The sequence below is a fragment of the Falco punctatus genome (assembly GCF_963210335.1).
Source record: "Falco punctatus genome assembly, chromosome: 10".
NCBI classification, from domain to species: domain Eukaryota; kingdom Metazoa; phylum Chordata; class Aves; order Falconiformes; family Falconidae; genus Falco; species Falco punctatus.
In genome coordinates, this window is record NC_137590.1 from 19,817,666 (window position 1) to 19,838,976 (window position 21,311).

The 21,311-nt window shown below is 38.5% G+C and overlaps 1 protein-coding gene across 1 annotated transcript; it reads right to left on the reverse strand.

The window, feature by feature from the left end:
* Positions 1 to 1,524: 1,524 nt before the first annotated feature.
* Positions 1,525 to 21,311, reverse strand: CAT (catalase). Its single transcript, XM_080404912.1, has 13 exons — positions 20,025 to 21,311; positions 14,623 to 14,794; positions 13,507 to 13,617; positions 12,114 to 12,244; positions 11,093 to 11,197; positions 9,939 to 10,064; positions 8,410 to 8,601; positions 7,323 to 7,475; positions 6,039 to 6,177; positions 3,965 to 4,095; positions 3,237 to 3,344; positions 2,535 to 2,621; positions 1,525 to 2,087 (listed from the first exon to the last, which is right to left on the reverse strand). Exons 1-13 carry the CDS (start codon positions 20,088 to 20,090, stop codon positions 2,022 to 2,024), a joined length of 1,587 nt encoding a protein of 528 aa, XP_080261038.1. The 5' UTR covers positions 20,091 to 21,311; the 3' UTR covers positions 1,525 to 2,021.

Sequence of the window (21,311 nt, forward strand, 5' to 3'; positions counted from 1 at the left end):
AATATGCAACAGTTATGACTTTTTTTATTCAAAACTGCCAACAGTAAGCTTGGACACTAATTACCCCATAACTGGGTCTTGCTTTATGTGTATGAGTCTGGCATATGGCAAAGTAGCAGGGGAAAGCCCTCCCGTTGAGTCATGAGGTTCAAAAAGGACCCTCGTTTCCTAAACACCATGTCTGAGAGGAGTCTAGGAGGTCCAGGCCCATCAACCTGTCCAGTAGTTGGAGTTCTTGTCCTCAAAATAGAGGACTCTAATGCCAGATTTATACTCGTGGTGAGGTGGGACAGTTGTGTGCCAGTTGGCCCTTAGCAAGGGAAGGCCAGTAGGGCCCAGTGGCACAGCAGGGGGCAGGGTATTTGGTAGAGATGTATGGGAGTCTTTCTGGCTTTACTGAAGCACCACAAGCCTGTGAAATCCCCACCTCACCCCAGACACCACTCAGGTTGATTGGTGTTAGTTCACATCTCTCACATCTGTTTTGTGAGACAAGCATGTCGTTCAAGTCGAACCCCACTACTCCCTGCTGACTCACGGACTTCTGTATTCAGCACCAACAACGCCAGCATCCCACACTGGATAACACTTTCCAAACAGTTATCTAACAAGAAATACTAGGTGGGATTTTGGCCCTTATAAAGCAGTAGCTTAAGCCTTGTTTTTTGTTGTATGCTTGTACAGTAAAGTGCTCAGATGCTGACAACATGCTTTCTGAGGTAACCACTACTACTCAGATTCAAACACAGTGTCCACAAATAATTATCATTTAACTACTGCTCTAAGGTCTCAAATATAAACACTTTCATTTTGTGCCAATTATTAAGACCTGATTAAAGATTACACTCTAAGATTGAAGAAAAAATATTGCTAAAGAAACTCCTTTCAATCTGAGGAATAATAATAGGGATCACTTTTCAATCTAAAGGGTTCCAAAGTCTTTTATACTGATTAGCTGAATATCAAATACTAGGCAACATTACAACATGCTTAAAGTCAAGTTTTATGCATATATCCAACTATAGATATCCACATTCATAGAAATCTACCACTTTAATTGAAGTCTAACTCTGAAAACTAGCTCTGGCTTGATCAGAAGACAGTAATATGAGACTACGGCAGTAAAACAACAGAATTTCAGAAACCATTGGGAATAGTTTTGAATATGCTAGAACTTAAGATCACGGTCAAGAAAAATATTCATGCATTTGAAGGTTAATTTTTTAGAAACTTAGAAAAATCAGTATTTTTCTATTTAAATTCTTACAGATTAGATAGAACAATCCCCCCACCCCTAAAGAACTGTAAGATGTAATCAATTTAGTTGTAAGTGTATGAAATAAGAAAGTATCTTTTCCTATCTCCCTTTGGTCAGTTATATCCCAACCTAACATTAGTAAGCAAAGATTATCTTAAAATATATATTGGGTATAAAATTTACATCTATTCAGATTAAACTTTCTAGATAGCTTCATTTCAATCATAAGGACTGAAACATAACCACCATTTTACTCCAACTACCGCACATTTTACTTCTGGAAGGCCAAAAACAAAATTCAAAGGAAGCATCTACAAATACCTAAAAGAACTAATTTATTAGAAATACGGAGCAACATCAACTTTAACATGAACAAGTTTATCCTTAAGGATAATTATAGTATCATTCTAGACATTCTATTGAGTGATTTAGCCAGGAGAGTTTTACCACAAATAAAACGCGCAATATTGCAATTCAACTTATATTTGCATCTAGAAATGAAGATAATTTTTAATCATCAATTTCCTTAAAAATACCCGATACTGTTAACGAGCGGTAAAGCACTAGTGTTGAAAGGCACTAGATTATTAGCTTGTGTTACCTAGTTTCCCATACAGATACAGGCACTTGAAAGCTTAACAAATCGAGCCTGTAAAACACTTCAGTGTTTGTGCAGAAGTCGCTACATTCATTCACATCTTCAACAGGTTGTCCTGCAGTTGTAAGGACGCAAAATTCACAGATTAAGTCTCCGCAGCGTGCTTTACAAGTTGGATCTTTCTTTGGCAGACACATGAGATGCGGATTGTGTATATGTCCTAATCACATCCTAAAAATAATACAAAAGAAATATTCAGAGCAAGGTCCACTAGAAGTAGTTAGGGGAACTTCAGGAAAAAATTGAGTACTTAAAGCAACAATGTTATTCTATGTAGCAAGCACTGAGCCCAGGAAAGGCTTATGGAAATGTTTCATTACCATTACAAAGAACGAGTAATCATTTGGTCTGAAGAATCAGCCTGAACACATTGCATATCACGTACAGTTATCTTTCACAAGCCTTCCAAAAACCAAATGAAACAAAGTTAATTGTACACCATTGGTTAATCAACACTTAAATGTAATTAATGATGATTCATCATGGGTTAGTTCTATACGTGCTGAGTTCCGCCATTTAAACTAAATGGGAATCAAGACTATTACTCATTTTTTTGTTTTTACAGAAGAAGCTAATTCACAGCCAGTCAAAATTCAGCTACAGGAATCATTATCATACCTTCTTCCCACTGTCAGCATTGTATTTGTCCAGCAAAGCCTGAACACGGGCACCATAGTCAGGATGAACATCAGTGAAGTTTTTCACCTTAACATGAAGACAGAACACAAGAGATAATAAGAAGTTTTTCCTCCACTTCAAATGTATTCTTTAACACATATTCTGTTCTGTGGTCCACAAGCAGTAGATGTTATAAGGAAGAAGAGGAGAATGAACATTCCTTTCCAAAAGTTTAATTCTGGCCAGCCAGAAAGGGAGCTATGAACATCTTCAAACACTATTTGTATTATCTCACACAGAACTCTTTCCCGATATAAAGAAAGATCTATTAGGAAAGATAAAGATCAATCCCTCCCTGGCCCTCGCTGCCTTCTCCTTGTTTAGAGCAAAACATTACACTGGCAGTCGCCTCATTTTTGAAACAAGCAGCTAAACACATGACATCCTTGATGTTCAACGTTCACCCCATTTTTCCCATCACAAACAAAAGTTACTTTAGCATGTTAAATATTAAGTGTTCTATTATGTAATTAGGCACATATTTAAATGGTCTGTATTGAAAATTCACAAATAAGAAAAAATCCAGAAGTTGCCTTTTCAGAGAATAATTCCTGATCTTCCTTTCCATACGCATATTGCCATTTTGACTGCAAGAAAAGCTGGACTAAAGAGCAAAGGCTAAAAACCAAACAGGCCACTTACAGCTCTCTTCTGAATGAAGAGTTGTGCATCTTTAAGATGATCAGCAATGTTTTTACACAGCCTTTGGCGTTCATCCTCCTTCAGCACTTTCGTATAGAAATCTCGCACCTTACAATTAGAAACAAAGAGGTTTTATTTTGAAATTCATAAAAGCAAGTCATTCTACCTTTATCAGCCAGTAACACTTATAAGATTCATCATTACTGAAGAATAGCTATCACTTACTAGTCAGGCAATGCTTAAAATACTCAGAACACTTAAACTTAAAGGCAATCAATTTGTGGTTTTGGGGTCATGTGGTTGGTTGGGGTTTTTTTCCTCCCAAAACCTGCTAACAACTCTTTCCATTTCTAGGTGGAAATAACTGGTGTTTGGTGAATTAAAATAAATATTGCTGTTGGGGTACAATTCAGGAATGGATGATCATGACGTTACATTCATACTCTAGTTTGCATATCTGCAGACACTAATCACAAGATGCCAAAGTAACAACGTCTAGATATCTGTGTCCAGAATACAGATGGCAAAGGTCTGAGAGAATTCACTAACTGTCCTGTCAGCAAGAATTCAGTTATTCATGAAATTAAGCTGCATGGAGATCTTCCAGGCTCTCATGGGAGCTGAACTTCAGGTTAGCCCAGGTGCTTCAGAGAGAAGCCACATCCGCATGATTCTTACCAATATTCTTTAATCTCATTTTATCTAATAAGCCTTTTCATACATTGTACCTGAGTCACATTATCTTCATTTGCACTATTGAAGCGCTGCACATCTCCCGAAACAGACATACGGCTCTCTTTTACAATGGGCTGATCTTCAGGACCAGTAAAACTATTTGGGTAATAGTTTGGAGCACCACCTGAAAAGAAACAACCCCCCCCACACAAAACCAAAACAATCAGATGCCAGCTCTCCCAGATTAAGGCAGAAGACAGAAAATGTTCTCTGCCTGGAAGAATCTAAATCAATTCCCCAGCTCGACTGACTTTATTAAAAAGTTGTCAGCATTTTTTTGTCAACGTACAGGTCAAGAACAGGAGTTGTGTCTTCCAGCTAGTACTTAACAGCACTTACCACAAAGAGAATTTTGATAGATTTTTGTGGGGAAAATTTGTTTGTTTCAGGAATAAGGAAATCTGGCCACTCTCACAACAACATTGCTCAGACCTTTTAAATATACAAAGTCACGGAAGTTATTCAAAGTTTTAGTCCAAGGCAGCATGAAAATACACTTTCATCTGCATATTTGAAGAACTACTAGTCTTAGCTATGTAGGGGGGTTATTTTAAACATATTACGAACTTACAGAACTGCGTAAAGATGAACTTATCTGTTCTTGGACAAGAGCAGCTGTTCTCAAGTTCTTGTTTTCCAAATATTTCCCTCACCTACCTCAGCAAGTATTAGAATTCATAGCCCAGAGGAATACAGCATTTTGGCATGACACATAAGTATATCCTTGTTTCATCTCAGGTGTAAACCAGCCACTATTGGGCAAACATTGACAGAACACAACATGCTGAATAGAAGGGAAGTTAAAGCTCTAGTCTTGGCATTTATGCTCTTGCCTTTCGCAATCTCTTGGAGAGCAGAAAGTTAAGTAGTTTAACAAAGTGGACTAAGTATAGGAAAATCGATCTTTAAATCTTAAAAAAGCATATAAAAGATTTCTCAAAGACATTCAGGCCACCTCTATTATTTTTCAAATAGATTTTTGCCTAGAAGTAGAAACAAAGAGGTAGTAATTAACTTCTGTGAAACTATTTCTCTGGCATATTTCTTCATTTTGAATTATTAATATTTCGGAACTTTTTCAATTAACAAGTATGTTTCTAGAAGTCTTTAAAGGAACACAAACTAGGGACATTACTGAATTCATTTGATTGCTTTCAACAAGATCCCCTCAAAAAAGAGATAACAGGATAAAAGTCAGTATCTTGTCAATTAGTATTGTATCAAGAACATAGGAAACAGGAATAAAAGGTCAATTTTTATAGTAAAAAGAATTACTCAGGGAGAGCCCTCCTCTCTGAGAGGACTAGTACTATCGAACACATTCATAAAGTTACCTGAAAATGGAGCAATCAACAAACTGACAGCTCAGCCTCTGCAAACTTTAACTCAGTCAAAATCAAAGCTAGCCATTTATACTGACACATAATCTCATGATACCAAAACAGTGGATGAAAATTGCTTTTCTGAAAACAAATTTATCTGCCATGTAATCCACACGGGGAATAGAAGCGCATGCAACTTTATACATGCACAATCATGAATTCTAAGATATGTCATGACCAGTCACAAAATACATCTTGAATTCATTTGGACAGTTAGAAGTTACTTTCTGATTGCTGGCGAGTGCAGAGTTAGAGACAGTATTAGGAACTGCACACAGACAAAAGTAGGGCACTCTATACAAGGAGCATATAATGGATTTTTAACAAAGGCAGGCGAGGCCAGCTGATCTCAGAAAGCATCTAGTAACGTAAGGAAAGGTACCAAGAGGTTGACAAAGATTATGAGAGGTAAGGAACAGTTTTCATATAAAAGGAAAAAGCCAGACTGGGAAGTCTGAAGCTCAGGAAGTTACACAGTGATGTCTGTGTTGGGGCGAAAAAGCCCCAAGAGACACTAAATGGCTGAGGAGAAAACGTAGCATTTCTTATAGTATAATAAATTACTAATATCCGGCACCACCCCCAGACCCAAATCTGTTTAGCAAGTATCTTAAATCCCCTGTGAACAGGAAAGAATTCTGTGGTACATGCATAAGCATCATTATAAAGACATTTTCATTACTACCTTGGTTGTCAGAAACACACATTAGTCCATCCCTCTGGTAATTGGCCACACGAGCTCTGAAGGGGCAGTTCACAGGAATTTGTAGATAGTTAGGTCCCAGACGGTGTCTATGAGTGTCAGGATACGAAAAAAGGCGACCCTAAAACATTGATCACAAATATTTACTACTTGCTGAAAGAGATAACTTAAGTGGTAGATGCAAATTCAAAGCACTATATATTAAATACTACAAGGAAGAAGACTGTTTCCTTTGCATATATATTCCTTACATACTTCATATTACATACCAAGTGACAGCCACAAGCTAACTTTGCTGCACTACCAGTGAAGAATGGCAGGCTGCGTTGTATTCGTGCAGCTTGGGTATTTCCTACCCATTTCAGAAGGCTAAACCTATTCTGAAGCAGCAGAATGGTTGTATGTGTACAGGTGAAAGCGACTATAGTAGTGCTAAATGTTACTTAGGAGTAACATAGTATTTTCAACCTTAAGTTTTAAAATTTGATTGTATTGAAATAAGGTAGCCCCTTATCTATTTACTGAACTGAATCTGAAGCATTCTAGTGACATCTGGACGCCAAGATGACAGGGATTCTAACCATGAAGTCTGTGGGAGTGCAGAGAGACAAATGAAAGAACTGCCTGATGGTTCAAGACTTTATCCAGTAAAATTGTCAAAATACTTTGTTGTTCCTATGGATATCATTTGAAGCAACAATCTGGTTTTAATCTGAACAAGCATAACGTGCAAAGATCCATGACTTTGCAAACAGTATAGTCTACTGCAGCCAGTCTTGTCTTAGATATTTTGACCTGTAAGAAATCTGATACAAACCACAAGACCATTCTTTAGAAGTAGTATCAGGGATTAGCTGTTTCTGTATTTTAAGAGCACTTGAAGTCCACCTCTCACACTCATAAGAGTTTATAGTTCTAAGATCTATTGTAAAAACATGAATAAACATGCACTACTGCTATGACTTTATCCTGTATTCTTGCCAGCCTGGCAGATTTCCCCATTAACTTTGATAGTTGTTGCAGATACCCTGTAAATTCTAGATTTTTCTATTCCTTTAGTTCTTTCCCATTCTCCTTATATTTAAATTTTTGATGAGCACATCAAATTGTGATCATTAAAAAACAACCACAAATTAAAAAAAAAAGAACCAATTACTTTTCATTTGTCAGGTTCTACTGCTGCTACATGAACAGGGGATAGGATTTAGAAACAGCAACGCAAACATAATGCTCTTCAGGTAAAACCTTACATGCATTGTAGTTTACCTGCAGCATTTTATCAGGGCTAGGTTCAATACCAGGTGGCATGTTGCTAGGATCGAAGGCCAACTGTTCTACCTCTGCAAAGTAATTCACAGGATTCCTGTTCAAGACAAGCTTTCCCACAGGCATGAGAGGGTAGTCACCATGCGGCCAAATCTACAAGACATAACACACATAAAGTCAATGTTATTACAGAATTATGCAGCTTAAATAATTACTAGGCAGCATTTGCCTGATTTAAGTCTTGACTGAGCGAATACATTACTGAAGAAATTTCTTTTTTGCTAACAAACATTTTGGGAGATCTCTTATTTTAAGAAGCCTTTTGCAATTACTACAAGTATTAATGCAACTTATTTCATCATTTCAGCATAATCTCAGCTACTTTACTACTTAAATGAAATACCCACAGGTGCTTGAAAAACTGCCTAGGAATGCAATATCGTAGGTGGAGATGGTAGCATGATTGTTTTCAGCTACTTCACAACACAGCTAGCTTAGCTAGTCTTTTCTTTGTCATCTTAGCCTGTACTTTCAAGTCCAAAAGTCTTTAGCCACTTTGGGTGAGCAATATTAGAAAAAAAGAGGAAAAAAAAGTAGTAACACAAGTTTAGTTTAATATGTTTCAACAAGCCATTCATTGGAACGGCAACTGGAAGTCTGACAAAATCCAACCAACAATCAGAAGCTACGTTGTCAACACCACTTAAAACTAGCGAGCTCAGGGTGTGACTATATGATCCGAGATGACTCTTTGGAAGTGCAGTGCAGTTGTAATCTGCAGGCCTGGAATCAAGCCCTATCCATATTTCACTGAGGAAAAGTAATGTCAGATATAACATCAATATAATTTCATCTCCAAGATTTCTGACTTAACATGATCATTATAATAAAGAGTACACTTAAACAGAAGGGAAAAATAAAAAGGACAGACTAACTTTAGTGATAGGGACTAATAAGAAAACAGTGCTACTCCATGGAAACTGTTACACTTCTACAGAAACCTCAGTTTTGGCGTTTGCTACGTTTTGATCTCATGACCTTTCTTAAACTAGCTGAAATCGAATATTCACAGCAGTATCAGAGATACCTTAGTTACATCAAAAGGATTAAATGGAAACTTCTCTGCTTCTTCAAATGTCATAACTTGAATGTAGAAAGACCAAGATGGATAGTCCCCCTTGGCAATGGCATTGTAAAGATCACGTATTCCATAATCAGGATCAGTAGAAGCCAATCTTCCTGCTTCTTCAACAGGAAGATTTTTGATGCCCTGGTCAGTCTAAAAGTGATTAAAACAGTAGCACCAGTTACAACATGCAGAAAGTATTACAGAAATCATTACTAAGAACGTACTTTAACAAGACTTATAATCCAAGAATGTGACTGTCCATGTTCTAATCTCCAATAATTTGAGTTCAGAATAACAGTACATTCAACAGCTGCCTTCAAGATAAAAATTAGTTCTCTGATAAAAGTGAAATAAATAGGTAACGCTATACTGCAAAACAGGACATCAAACTTGAAGGTATGATACCTGCAGCACATGAAGTAGATTTCCCCTCTGTCCTTACAGGACGGAGTGCTCCTTCACTGTCCCACCATCCCACCTTCTCTTACAGATCACATGCCAACATAAAGTGATAAAACAGTTGCAGCCCTCAGGGCTGAGATTCTACATGAATCTCAATTTCCTACTCCCATCTAAAATGGGACTAAAATATCACTTTAATAAGCTTTTGAATGAATCCTTGAAGGCTAAAAGCTGATATACAATCCCTTTTAGTTTAAAATAATGGTTTCTGAAGTCTTGCTTCAAAGGTAGATGTCCAGCCTTCAGTAAAGTCTAATGAGGTAAGAAGCTGTATGGCCTTTAAAATTTTGAAGGGAAGTTGTTTTCAAGCAAGATATGCTAGAGACTGCTTTCTCAGAAAAGTGTGAAAGTTCTGTGAGGTGCCACAAGCTTCAGCTGCAGAGCTCTTAGAAACAGAGTTTTTATATTTTGATGTACAGTTCAGGCCACCTTAAAAATACTAGATCAATGCAGCTTATATCCAGAGGATAAACAGAAACAAAAACCAGATCCAGATTGAGAGAATTTTGATCTGAAGAAGCACCTGTTGAATCCAAACTTCTGTATAACCATGAATATGAAACAGGAACATATCACACACTGAACAAAACAATTTCCAAAGGACTAGAGGATTCTTGCATCTGCACTGAATAGCAAGGGAGCCCGATGGAAAGTTCTTGCACAGCTTCACATCCACAACTCCCAGTGGCATGAGGCTGAAGTCCAGTAAGCTGAGCTAGATATCATAGCTCACTACATGAGTACACCAAGTTCTGCAATAACAAGAGAGTTCCCAACAAAGCGTTCTTCACAGTCTAGTAAATCCATACCAAGAAAAATGTTGACTGTCATATTTGTTAAAGGCATGAAACTGATAAAAAAAAAAAACAAAAACATGCACCTTGGTGATTGAGCTTATGCACTAAGAAGTCTTTCCTGAATTAAACTTGAAAAGTCATAGAAAATTTTTCAATGATCTATTTAAATGGATTTTTTTAACCAATGATGTATACTATCTGTAAGTAATTGGAAAAAAATATCAATACCTTTGCATGGAACTTGCAATAAACTGGTCTTCCACTAGCGTTAACCAGTTTAAAAGTATGCGATCCATATCCATTCATATGGCGATAACCATCAGGGATACCACGATCACTGAACAAGAAAGACACCTAAAGAGAAGGATCAAGCTGTATCAATGGACTCACCAGATCAAGGATAAAGTGACCATTCAAGAACAAGTTTATTTATTGCATTAATCTGCATCCCTGGAAGCTATCTTAACGTTATGAATTCCTTGAGGAATTTCCAGTTTAAGTTTTAAGAGTGTTAATGAAATAAGACTGCTTTGGTTTTGCACAAAGAACAATTGTGGGCATAAAACCTCATGTAGGTTAATTCACGTGAAATATTCAGTGAAGTACAAGACATTAACCTAGTGATAATGTTATGATCTCCCTTGTAAGCACAGAGCAGATAAGCATGGATAATTTAAGTTACAAACGTAAATAAGAGTTTTTTTCCAGGTGAAAGACAAAATCTGAAAACAGAAGTCCTTAATAACGTAGTCTTCAAGCAGTAACCATATCATCATGCAAACATATTCAAAATGCTGTTTTTCTTTAGGTTTATGATCACAAACAATGCTTGTGGTACTTTTTCCAATTAGTAATTACTGGAAGGCTTCTGTGTGAACTTAGTCTCTTAAAAAAAAAAAAGACAACAACTGCATTTTTAATTTTATATTAGCTTTTTTGCATAATTTTTAAATATAAATACATTCCCGAATAGCTAGAATGCACTGTGAATTCTAGTCATTTTGGGGGTTGATCTAATGTGCAACGCGATATACAACTATACATTACTTCCCCTGTACTTTTTTTTTTTACTGTTCTCTAGTAGTTTGTTGTTCATCAGTATCTCCACTGTTTTAGTGTTAGAAAGCTTCACAACTTGCCCTTTATCCTTATATAAAATACAATTATGAAAACAGAAGAATATCACTCGTTTCACAGTGTCATTAAAAGAAAAAAGGCTAGATAGACATACTAACAGCTTTAAAAGTTATGATAGGCCTTTCACCTTTACTGTTCCTAGATTACGTAGACTTTAGATAAAACTGGAAAAGAGACAGTTAAAAAACATATGCTGTCATAACATGATTTTCTTAATCATACAAAATAAAGTCAGAGACACTCACTTGATGCAAAGACTCAGGGCGAAGACTCCAGAAGTCCCACACCATGTCTGGATCCTTCAAATGAGTCTGAGGGTTCCTCTTTTGGGTATGGATGAAGGACGGAAACTAATTTGTCCAGAAGTGGAGGAGGGGGAAAAATTAAGAAGAAAAAAGATTTCTGTAACATTTCCAAACTATATGGGGTATCCTAAGCAACTCCTGGTACAAAACAAGACAAACATTTTTTTCCAATACACTCAACAGTGAAAGGAACAGCACACTGAAAGATGAGAAAGTTGTAAGATCACTGAAAAGAAATCTGCTCGTTGTTATACCCCTCCTGCAACCAAATTCATTCACAGACCAGTAAAATTAGGGTAAGTAAAACATTTACAGCTACGATAAACAGGCTGGTCAAAGCTAGAGAATTATTTCATTTTGTGACTGAAAGCGAGACGTGAATCTTTTGTATTTGTATACCTGAACTTTTCACTTATGAGTCTGATATTCCGTATACAGAGATATTATAAAATATCTGTGCAGAACTCCCTCACTCAAGGAAAGCCCTTCTACTTACAAAGTGCTGTTATACTGAAACATCAAAACAATCATTTAATGAAAAGAAGTTGCAAGAAGCTTTTAAAGTGAAAAGTCTGTCCCCGGTCCTCTGAAATAGCCTGAGGACAAAAAAAAACTGTCTACAAAGCAAAACAGCTAATATGAACACCAGTGAAAATTATTAGATCTGAAGTTAAAAACACAATGATGTCCTTGCTAGCTATTCTGTTGTGACATATGTACCAGCAAACACAACTATGCATGTTCTGTTTGTGGTATGAAACCATGTATGTAAACAAGCATTAGTTCTTGAAATAATTTGTTTTTCTAAAAAATAACACCTTTTCAAGTCAAAAGTGTTCAGACCATTTAACAAACAACAAAACTTTAACAACAGGTTTTGCTTCTTAGTGAAGCAAGAACAAGATGTGAATGAACTTTTGGACTCTTTCACAAAGTACACTCATCTTTTGTGCTTACTCACCAACATGGCATCCCGAATGAAGAAGATAGGAGTATTATTTCCCACAAGATCCCAATTACCCTCCTCTGTATAGAATTTCATTGCAAAGCCTCGAGGATCACGAACTGTATCAGCTGACCCAGATTCTCCAGCTTGAAGAAGCACATGAACAGAAAGAAGTGTTACAATAGGAAATGCATACAAATTATAAGCATAAAAACATAGAATTTGAGAATATGCCATAAAAATCTTCGAAAGACGGGGTTCATTAATTTCTGTGCATCATATCCCAGTGTGAAAGCTCTCATTTAGAAGGTAGCAATCTACATAGCATGCCTAATGAAAAGGAAATGTATTATAGAAGAGTTGTAACCCTTCTAATTTCCCTCCTGCTTTATCCAGAAGAGTCTTTTCAATGGGCAAATTTATACCAGAGCAAAAGTGCCAAAGTGTCTACCACAATATCTGAGCAAAAGCATTCCAGAAGTATTCAGGAACAGCTCATGCTAACTAAAACATCATGATGAAATAACAAGGACAGTACGAGGACAGTCATTCTCTCATTAATTAAAAAAAAAAAAGGGGGGGGGCATACTACAGAATAGCTAGGAAGAAACATGTTCAAACAGAGCAGGGAAAGCAAAGGTAACTATGCAATGAACCACTGCAGCACAAAGTCTGCAGATCAAACTCAGCGGCATGTCTTTCCCCTGTATCACATTCCATGCCCTTAAGTTTTGGCGACACAAGGAAAAGCCAGTAGGCCAAACCCAGAAGCATCTTGAGCCTTTCTGGACTTCTCTCTCCAATACTATCTCCTGAACTGAATCTTCATTAGGATTTCATTTCTTTTAAATACAGGTAACTTAGTAACACATACATTTTGAAATATCAGTTTTCTATCAGGCAAGATATTGAACATAATGCATGTTTTAACTAATAGCATTTAAGATTTTGCCAGTTTATGCATTCAGCTCTAAGAAATAAGAGTTTATTTACGGAACATTGTTTATTTTTCTCTGCCTAGTACTTATTTTACAGCATTCATCCCCATAACATTTCTACAGCATTAAGAGATTAGAGGTTTTTAACTTTCAAGTGTTAAAACTGCAGTATGCAAATGCTGATTATGATCCAGAAACAAAGCAAGCTTTCTGTCAGAAAAAAAAGAAATAGCTCAAAGCTATCCTTCCTCTCACAGTCCAGATAGAAAAGTGTCTACAGAGAGCTCTGACAAAGATGCAGAAGCTGCTTAAGGTCTTAGAATTTAAATGAAGTTCACAAACGAGGAACTGGTTGGCAGAAAGCATTTCAAACTACCTTAAGTCCATTAAGCACTCCACAATGCAAACATGGCTACCAGTGTAACTATGGCACACACATAGGAAGACACAGAATAACTTTAGAGCCTTACCAACAGTGGAGAATCGTATAGCAATCGGAGTTCTTTTTCCAATATGTTCAAACACTTTTGCCTTACAATACTGGGTAATATCATGAGTGACTTCAAAGTAGCCAAAGGCTCCTGAAGAAAAATAATTTCAAAATATCAGATCTACATACCTTCCTTCCACTCACAGCATATCTGTTATTCTATTGTGGTAGAACATGAAAGTTTTGACTTAAAGGAAACACGGAAATACACCAGTTTAAAACACAGTTCATATCTACCCACTAAAATACTCGATTCGTTTTCACAAAATGAAACTTACTTAAACTATTTGCACAGTGCTCACTCTTCCTTCCTTCACTGAACATTAACAGTTCCCAGCAACAATACAGACTTCCATTTCTACTGTGCAAAATAACAAACAGTAGCTTTTTGAATGCTCTTCTGCCAAGATTTGCATATTTATCTCTGAGCTAGACAAGTATTTCTTTAATCCTGATGTGTTGCAGAATTTTTGGTCCACATGTAAGCTGGATGAAGCAATAAAATTCTTCCCACCCTCACAGAGGAATTTTTCCCATGTACGTTCACATTATAAATTCAATCCCTTATTTTCTTCTTCTAGAGCAATACATAACTAATCAGAGGTGCCAGTTCTACCTTGCTAAGATCAATAACAAATTTTAAGAGTTGGTTTAGGTGTTTTAAAATTCAAATATCAGATCATCATCTTGCTCTGGCAGACAGATACAGCAGATGACAAAGGCAAGAATCTCTATCAAATAACTTGCAAACAGACATTGAAACAGAGATGGGCAAGTCTTCCTTTCCAGAGGAATGGGGTAATATGGAGGAACAGGTAGAAGCAGCACAGATTACAGGAAATACAGTAAAAGTCCAAGGGCTACAGCTATATTTCCTTTTTTTTAAAAAAAAGAAAGTTTTTCAGTGCTTCAAATTTTAACATTGAGTTTTTTTAAACCTGGCTTTACTACTGTCATTGATATAAAATTGTTTATTATAATCTATAATACTGGATTATAGATAATATAATGCAGTTTGTCAAATTCTACATGTTAATTCCGGTGCTTTTTAAAGTCTGATTCTACACAGAGAAAAAGAATGTGTTTTTAAACATACCTGCCCCTTTTGCATGCACAACTCTTTCAGGAATCCTCTCTCTGTCAAAATGAGCCATCTCATCAGTGAAAACAACATCTTGAACAAGAAGAGGTCCACGTGGCCCTACTGTCAGAATATTAAGCTTATCCCCTACAGGGTTGCCAGCACCAGTGGTCAAAACATCTGGTTTCTGAAAGCAAGAAACAATATTACAACAACAGAAATTAAAAACCCTTTCTACCTGAGCCACACAATGTGCACGCCTGTTTGACCATTATGTGTCACATAGCAAAAGGACTTAAGATTGTGGAACCAGTTACAGAAAATATAGATGTCTACACCTCAACACTGTGCTGCATCTGGGGCTACTTAAGAAAGGGAGTTCAAGTCATGTATAATCCAAGAATGTCTTCCATGGTTCGGAAATGAGACTATCTTGCTTCAAGAAAAATATGAAGCATCAACCTTAAAAACAGGTGTTAAAATTCACTTTTTACCCTCGCTTCAACAAGACAGGATGAGGAGAGAGACAGCTAGAAAAGGAGTTGCTGCTGGAAAGTAATAAGGGAGAAAGGAGAGGAAGAAGGTAATGTCAGTAGAGGGATGGAGGCAAAAGAAAAGACATACAGTCACACAGCATAAAGACTAAATGGAAGAGCTGTGGAAAAACAACATAAGCAAAAGCACCTGAAGAACCATCGTTCTCAACTCTTGAGCCATAGAAGGACTAAGATTAACAAAACCCCTAAGAAGCCGTACTGCCAATAAATGTGCTGTCAAAAGGACAGCAAACCACCTTTTTTCTTTTACCAAGATCATTATTGTCTTTAAAGAAACTGCGCAAGATAGCCCATACTAATCCTTTTCCCCCTCCCATACCAAGTTTAAGTTAACCTACTTAGAGCTGCAGCACCTTGTACAGCAGAAATAACCCTGTACCTGAAAAAAACAGTCACTCCAAGACAACTTCAAGAAACACTGGTTGGAACTCTGTAGCACTATAATTGAGCATACTCCTACTTTCTTAAAAAAAAATTAACTTGAAAAAACTTTTATTTGCATCACATATAGGGTCATATAATCCTCTAAAGGAACCAGTCCTATTTTACTGGCTACTGTAGAAAACAGCAAGAAAAGTACATCAGCTCCTGCGATTGTCAAGTCTCTGGTGTCAGTTTTTCCTGGAGAACATTTATTGTTAGGAGCCTGGGCAATGCTTGCAAAAGACTTTGAAGAACAGAACAGAAGTTAGTACAAACAAAAAAACCAAACACAAACCCCAAACAAAAGAAAAGTTTGCAACAGGGTGAGCTCAAATATCAGTCACAGATAGTGACCAGCCAACACTAAATCCAGTTACACGTCACATTGAACATACATGGATATGGCCTCTGTATCCATACCATCCTACCCTCTTCTGCCAGTAGCACCCACACACCTGAACCATGGGAAATACAACAGAATAAACTCTCTCATCCCCTGCTGCCTAGTTCTCCTTCCTTTAAAGTTCTATAAATGAAAAAGGACAGTGAAGAGAAGGGAAAAGTAACTTTTTTGATGAGAAGGCTTTCACTATTATATCAGTGACTTTATGGGGTTCCAATTTTTATACTGACAATCTAAGCGCTGTTTTAATTACTGTAAACAGACAAAAATCCCATCTCTATCTTATGGAAGAGCATACTGAACTGCACTAACCTCCAGGGGGTTTTGGGGTTTTTTTGGTTTGTGTCCTGCCCCCCCCCGCCCCCGACCTCAAGCAGCAGCCCACAAAGGCAGGGGAAAGGACAATTATTCACATCTACACCCAGAGCTCTGGATGAGGCAGAGCACACAGGGAGAGTTATACACGCACCTTTGTTTAACTCTGGTACATGAATAACCACATAAAAGACATTTGACAGGATAACTGCATTTCCAGTGTGTACTTACTAATATGCAACACACACTAGCTGGCTTGAATTCCCAAAATATCTAGGTTCTTCATTCACCACTTCATTAGCATAAAGCTATACACATAAATTCAATTCCTTCAGGATGCCTGAAATCCTAACCTACTCAGAAATTTGTACAAACATTTAAAAAAGACAATACACATCCAGTTACAAACAGGAACACGATGTTCAGAAACTTGCAGGAAAGTTATTACTTGAGCTTTATTTGAAGTATTTCAAGTCAAAGGAACATCAACCTAAATCAAAATGTTATCTATAGTTTGGCAAGGGAAACATGCTAAAGTAGAAACTGTTCTCAGTATTCTTTCCACTGCTTATATATTGCATGCTTCCTACCTTCTATTTCGCTCAGTTTAGAATGAGCCAAGAAAACTATTTCACTGCTCACAATGAGAAATCACCCAGTTAGACCACGTGGGAAGTTCTCCCATGCTGAATCAGTTTAAGAATTCAACTTCTTAAAAATACCCTAACATAAAAGCCCCATATAATTTAACATCTGTAAATATGTATGCCTTATTATGTTTTAGCTATCAGCTTAAACTAGAAATTGCTTAAGTCACCATTACAAATGAATTTTTTTATTTAGAATTTAATTTCATACATTCCAGTAAGCAGCAGGATGCCATCACATTCAAGGAACTTCAGGAAAAAGCTCATTCATCCACTCCATGATTCAGTCTACTAAGTCTGACATATTCTACTTTAAGATATTCACCCAGCACAAATTAACATAACTATATTATCAGCTCATTATCCTGACATTTTCTGCACTGAAAGCTACAAGCAACCCAACCTGGAACCCATTATAAGCCTCTGCTTTCAAAAACCCTTTCTTAGAACACGGCAGTCGGCAGACTATTAGTCTAAGAACTGTTGTGACGTGTGAGCATTTTAAGTTCAAATTTTTTTGCCAAGAATTTTTTTCTGAGTTTGCTTAGGGAAAACTATTTTTTTTAATCCATCTTCCAGCACTGCCAATATTTTTATTTTCATTAGCTTTGCTTATTAAAAGCTTCAAGTTTCTCACAGATGAAACCTAATGTATTAGGTTTTCTAATCATAATTACATTTTTTTGTATGGATGACTGCCATACTCATTTAAGATGGGTAAGCTCACTGTAATGTGATGGAAAATAACAGACCCTACCGATGCATCCTAAACTTCTGCATTTTCCTCTCCAACCTCCTTGCGTTATTATTCATTACAGACATCTCCATCCTTCCAATGTGTTCTACATACAGATATTTCCACTTCATCCTCACTCTAAGGTAGCCTGTGACACAAAAACCCCATGTCCAGCTTCAGGACTGTTCATGAATTCCGACTACTGGAATTCCAAGAACAGCAAACATGGGGACTGGATTCTGGCAACTCTTTTTTAACATGAGACATAGCTCTTAAAAGCCCTCCAATCCATACAGCCACTTTTTAAAATCACTAATACTTATGTTATCTTGAAGCAGCAACCAAGTTTCATTCAGTACACTGGGAAACAAAAATTATGTTGAATTAGAGACCTGTTCATCCTGGAGTTCCCAATAAATTATAAGCAGCTCCTCACAGGTTTAAACACACACTGTAATGCATATACCTACACCTATGACCTTCTCCTCTACAATGCCCTTGCAAGAGCCTGGTAAAAGACAGGAGGAGTTAAAAAACCCCCAACAACTATATCCTTAGTCTTAAGGAGACTTTTTAGGTCCTTTTGATTCACCTATACCTTTATGATACCTGTCATGTGATCACCTTAGGGATAGAAAAACCCCTTGCATATTAGTTGTAAACTACACATGCAACAAAGGATAAAAGTTTGCAGAGGTAATACAGCCCTTCTCAAACCAACAGGCTATAATTTTGCCTAAAAACCTCTTCTGCTATAATGCTAAGATTTAAAACTACTAGAAGTAGTAGCTAAACCCACAATTTTTCAAAATATTTAGTTTCAAACCTGTCAAAAAATTTAACAGCTTTGTGGCTGTACAGTCTCTTTTGTGTAGGCAGACTTTCTGAAAGGTTCTTTCCAGCATTTGAATAGAAGTACAAACTTTTTTTTTTTTTTTAAAGTGGTAGGATATATTCACTTTAGTTTCAGGATAACGTTATGTGGGGCACGCAAAATAAGTTCCATCAGTGTGGAGGGAGAGAAAAAAACCCACAGTAGTTTTAGGAAGAATTCTCATACTACTTTTGACTTGAGTTTGTTTGATGACTGTATTTTCATATGGTTAGGAACTGCATACAATCAAAACCTTGAAAGATAAGAACTTTCAAATCTGCATGTTTAGTTCATTACAGCACTAACCTGCCAAGACAGAAAGAAGGGAAACAAAGCCAGGAGAGTTTTAGTCACAGCTGTTGTAAACACCATACATCAAAGTACATACTTCCATGCACTACTGATACTTTGCACCTTATACAAGTCACTTTAAAATTCTAATAAGTCCTCCTTACTTTCTATCTTAAGGTCTCATGACTCTTTATGCAACACAGACTTCTGGTTGCCTCCCAGTCTTCAAATTAACCTTGGCCTGTATTCAAATACTGCTTTGTTACAGAAAAGCTGATATTCATACCAAAAAAAATAAGTCACGGTACAAAAATAATTATGACACACGCTAGAATAGGATGGGGTCACAGTTCATCACTGGAAGGTAGTTTTCATACAGTACCTTTTAGAACCAAGTGGAAAAAAGTGAAATCGAGATGACTTAACAACCGCAAGCAGTGGGACCTGAGACATCCACTTGTGTCTTGTAAGAGTGGTGCTTGGTATAACCAACAGAAAAACTATTTAACACCAAATAAGCACTTCCATCAGAAAAGACACAGCAGAAACTGCCACAGTGATTTGATAAAGAAGAAGGGAAATCAACTCTTGCAGCATTGGTACCTGTACCCAAATATTTCGGGGTATATTCTACACCTCCAGAAGACCGAATGCCATGCTGTTGCCTACACCTTCTCATGATTTCAGCCAACTGCTTGCCCAAACCCACTTCAACCTGGCAAACAAGCCTCCACTCTTGTGGAATGCGTTTCATCTTCATATTAATCTCTAGTTACATTTTCACTGGGTTCTACCAACAGGACAACAGAAATGAAAACGTGAACACCCGATCTGAGACCAAAAAAAGAAACATATATATATATATGTATATGCACACGTATCTCTGCCCAAGGCCGTGCCCGAGCGGGCACGGCCAAGCCCCGCCGCTGCCCACCAGGAGAGCTGAGGCGGAGGCAGCCGCTGCCCGCCCTTGCCGCCCCCGGCCCCTCGGCGCTCCGGCTCCCCGGCCTCCCCCCCGGCTGCCCGCCGCCGCCTCAGGCCCGGGCCCCCCCTGAACTCGGCGCCCTCCCGCCCGGGGACGCCCGCAGCCCCCCACCGGTCCGCCGTTCCCCGGGCCGGACCCTTCCCGCCCAGGGAGGGCCGCCGTCCCTCAGGCCGCGCCGAGCTGTACCTGCGAGCCCCGCTGGCTCCGCCACTGCTTCAGCTGCTGCGAGGCGTCGTCCCGGCCGTCAGCCATCTTGCAAGAGACCCCCAAGGCGGGAAGGGCGGCGCGCGCGGCGGTGGGGGAGCAAGCGCGGAGCGGCGCGGCGGGACCGTGCAGCGAGGAGGCAGCACCGCAGAGGTCACCCCGCGGAAAGGCACCGCCGCGCCCTGCAGCACCAGCAGGTAGCGGGAGCTACTGCAGCCGCGGCTCCTACCCCGGCGCTGCGCCCGCCCCCGCTACTTGCTCGGCCAATATTCCCGCGCCCAGCGGGCAGCGCGAGCTGTGAGCGGGTGAGGCGCGCGTCAATCGCGCGCTGTGAGGCGGTGCCGACGGCAGCCCCGCCATCGCCTGAGGCGACGGGGGTCGGCGACGGGCCGGTGAGGGGAGCAGCCTTCCCTGGGCACTCTGGTGTGTTTAATTATGGCGTGGTATGGAGGTGTGTAAGTAATTTTTGGTGCGTGTTTCCAGTTTTGCGATGTCGGAACTTTCTAAAGCTGCTGATTGGGAAGACGGCATTCAGCGGTGTGGGAAATTACAGGATGAGGGCACTGTGAAAACTGCAATTATTTAGGGAGTTTCAGAGGCAGGGTTTGTTTCAGCGGGAAGAAATGTTTTAAATTGCAAAATCGGAGTGACCGAGACTATAGTTAAATGTTGGTTCTTGTCTTTGTACCTCAAATGAAGCACAGGTGATACACGAACACTGCTCATAATTCGTATGTGCCCAACTGTAAACTGGATTTCTTTGGAGGCCTGAATTTGTAACCTTAAAAAAACCCCTACTTCTGAACTAATAAGAAGACTCCATGGGTTGTACTTACAAGTTATGAGGTAAATACATTTCTCCCGTCAGGCAACTGTAGTACTGCAGGTGATAAAAGAGATTAACGGGCAGGGTTTTTTTCCTATTTTTGAGGCAAAACCTTCCAACAACATGAATAATCTGTTTTAAACTATTAGGTTGTGTGACACTGGACACTTGAAAGATAGATTAAGATATTTATCTACCAGTTATTTTGTGGACTTGCACTTCATGGCACAATCTTCTGTATGGGGGTTCCTGGACCCAGACAGGTGGTAAGACTTCTTATACATGCTAGAAAACTAAGATATATACACCTTTCCCCTTATTAACACTTCCTGAATGACAATGACAGGGGTAATCACAGCAGATAGGAGACCTGTCCAAACAAACAATTACCCAAATGTGGTTTACAGGAGTGCTGGTTTATAAAATCAACTGAACCAGCTAGT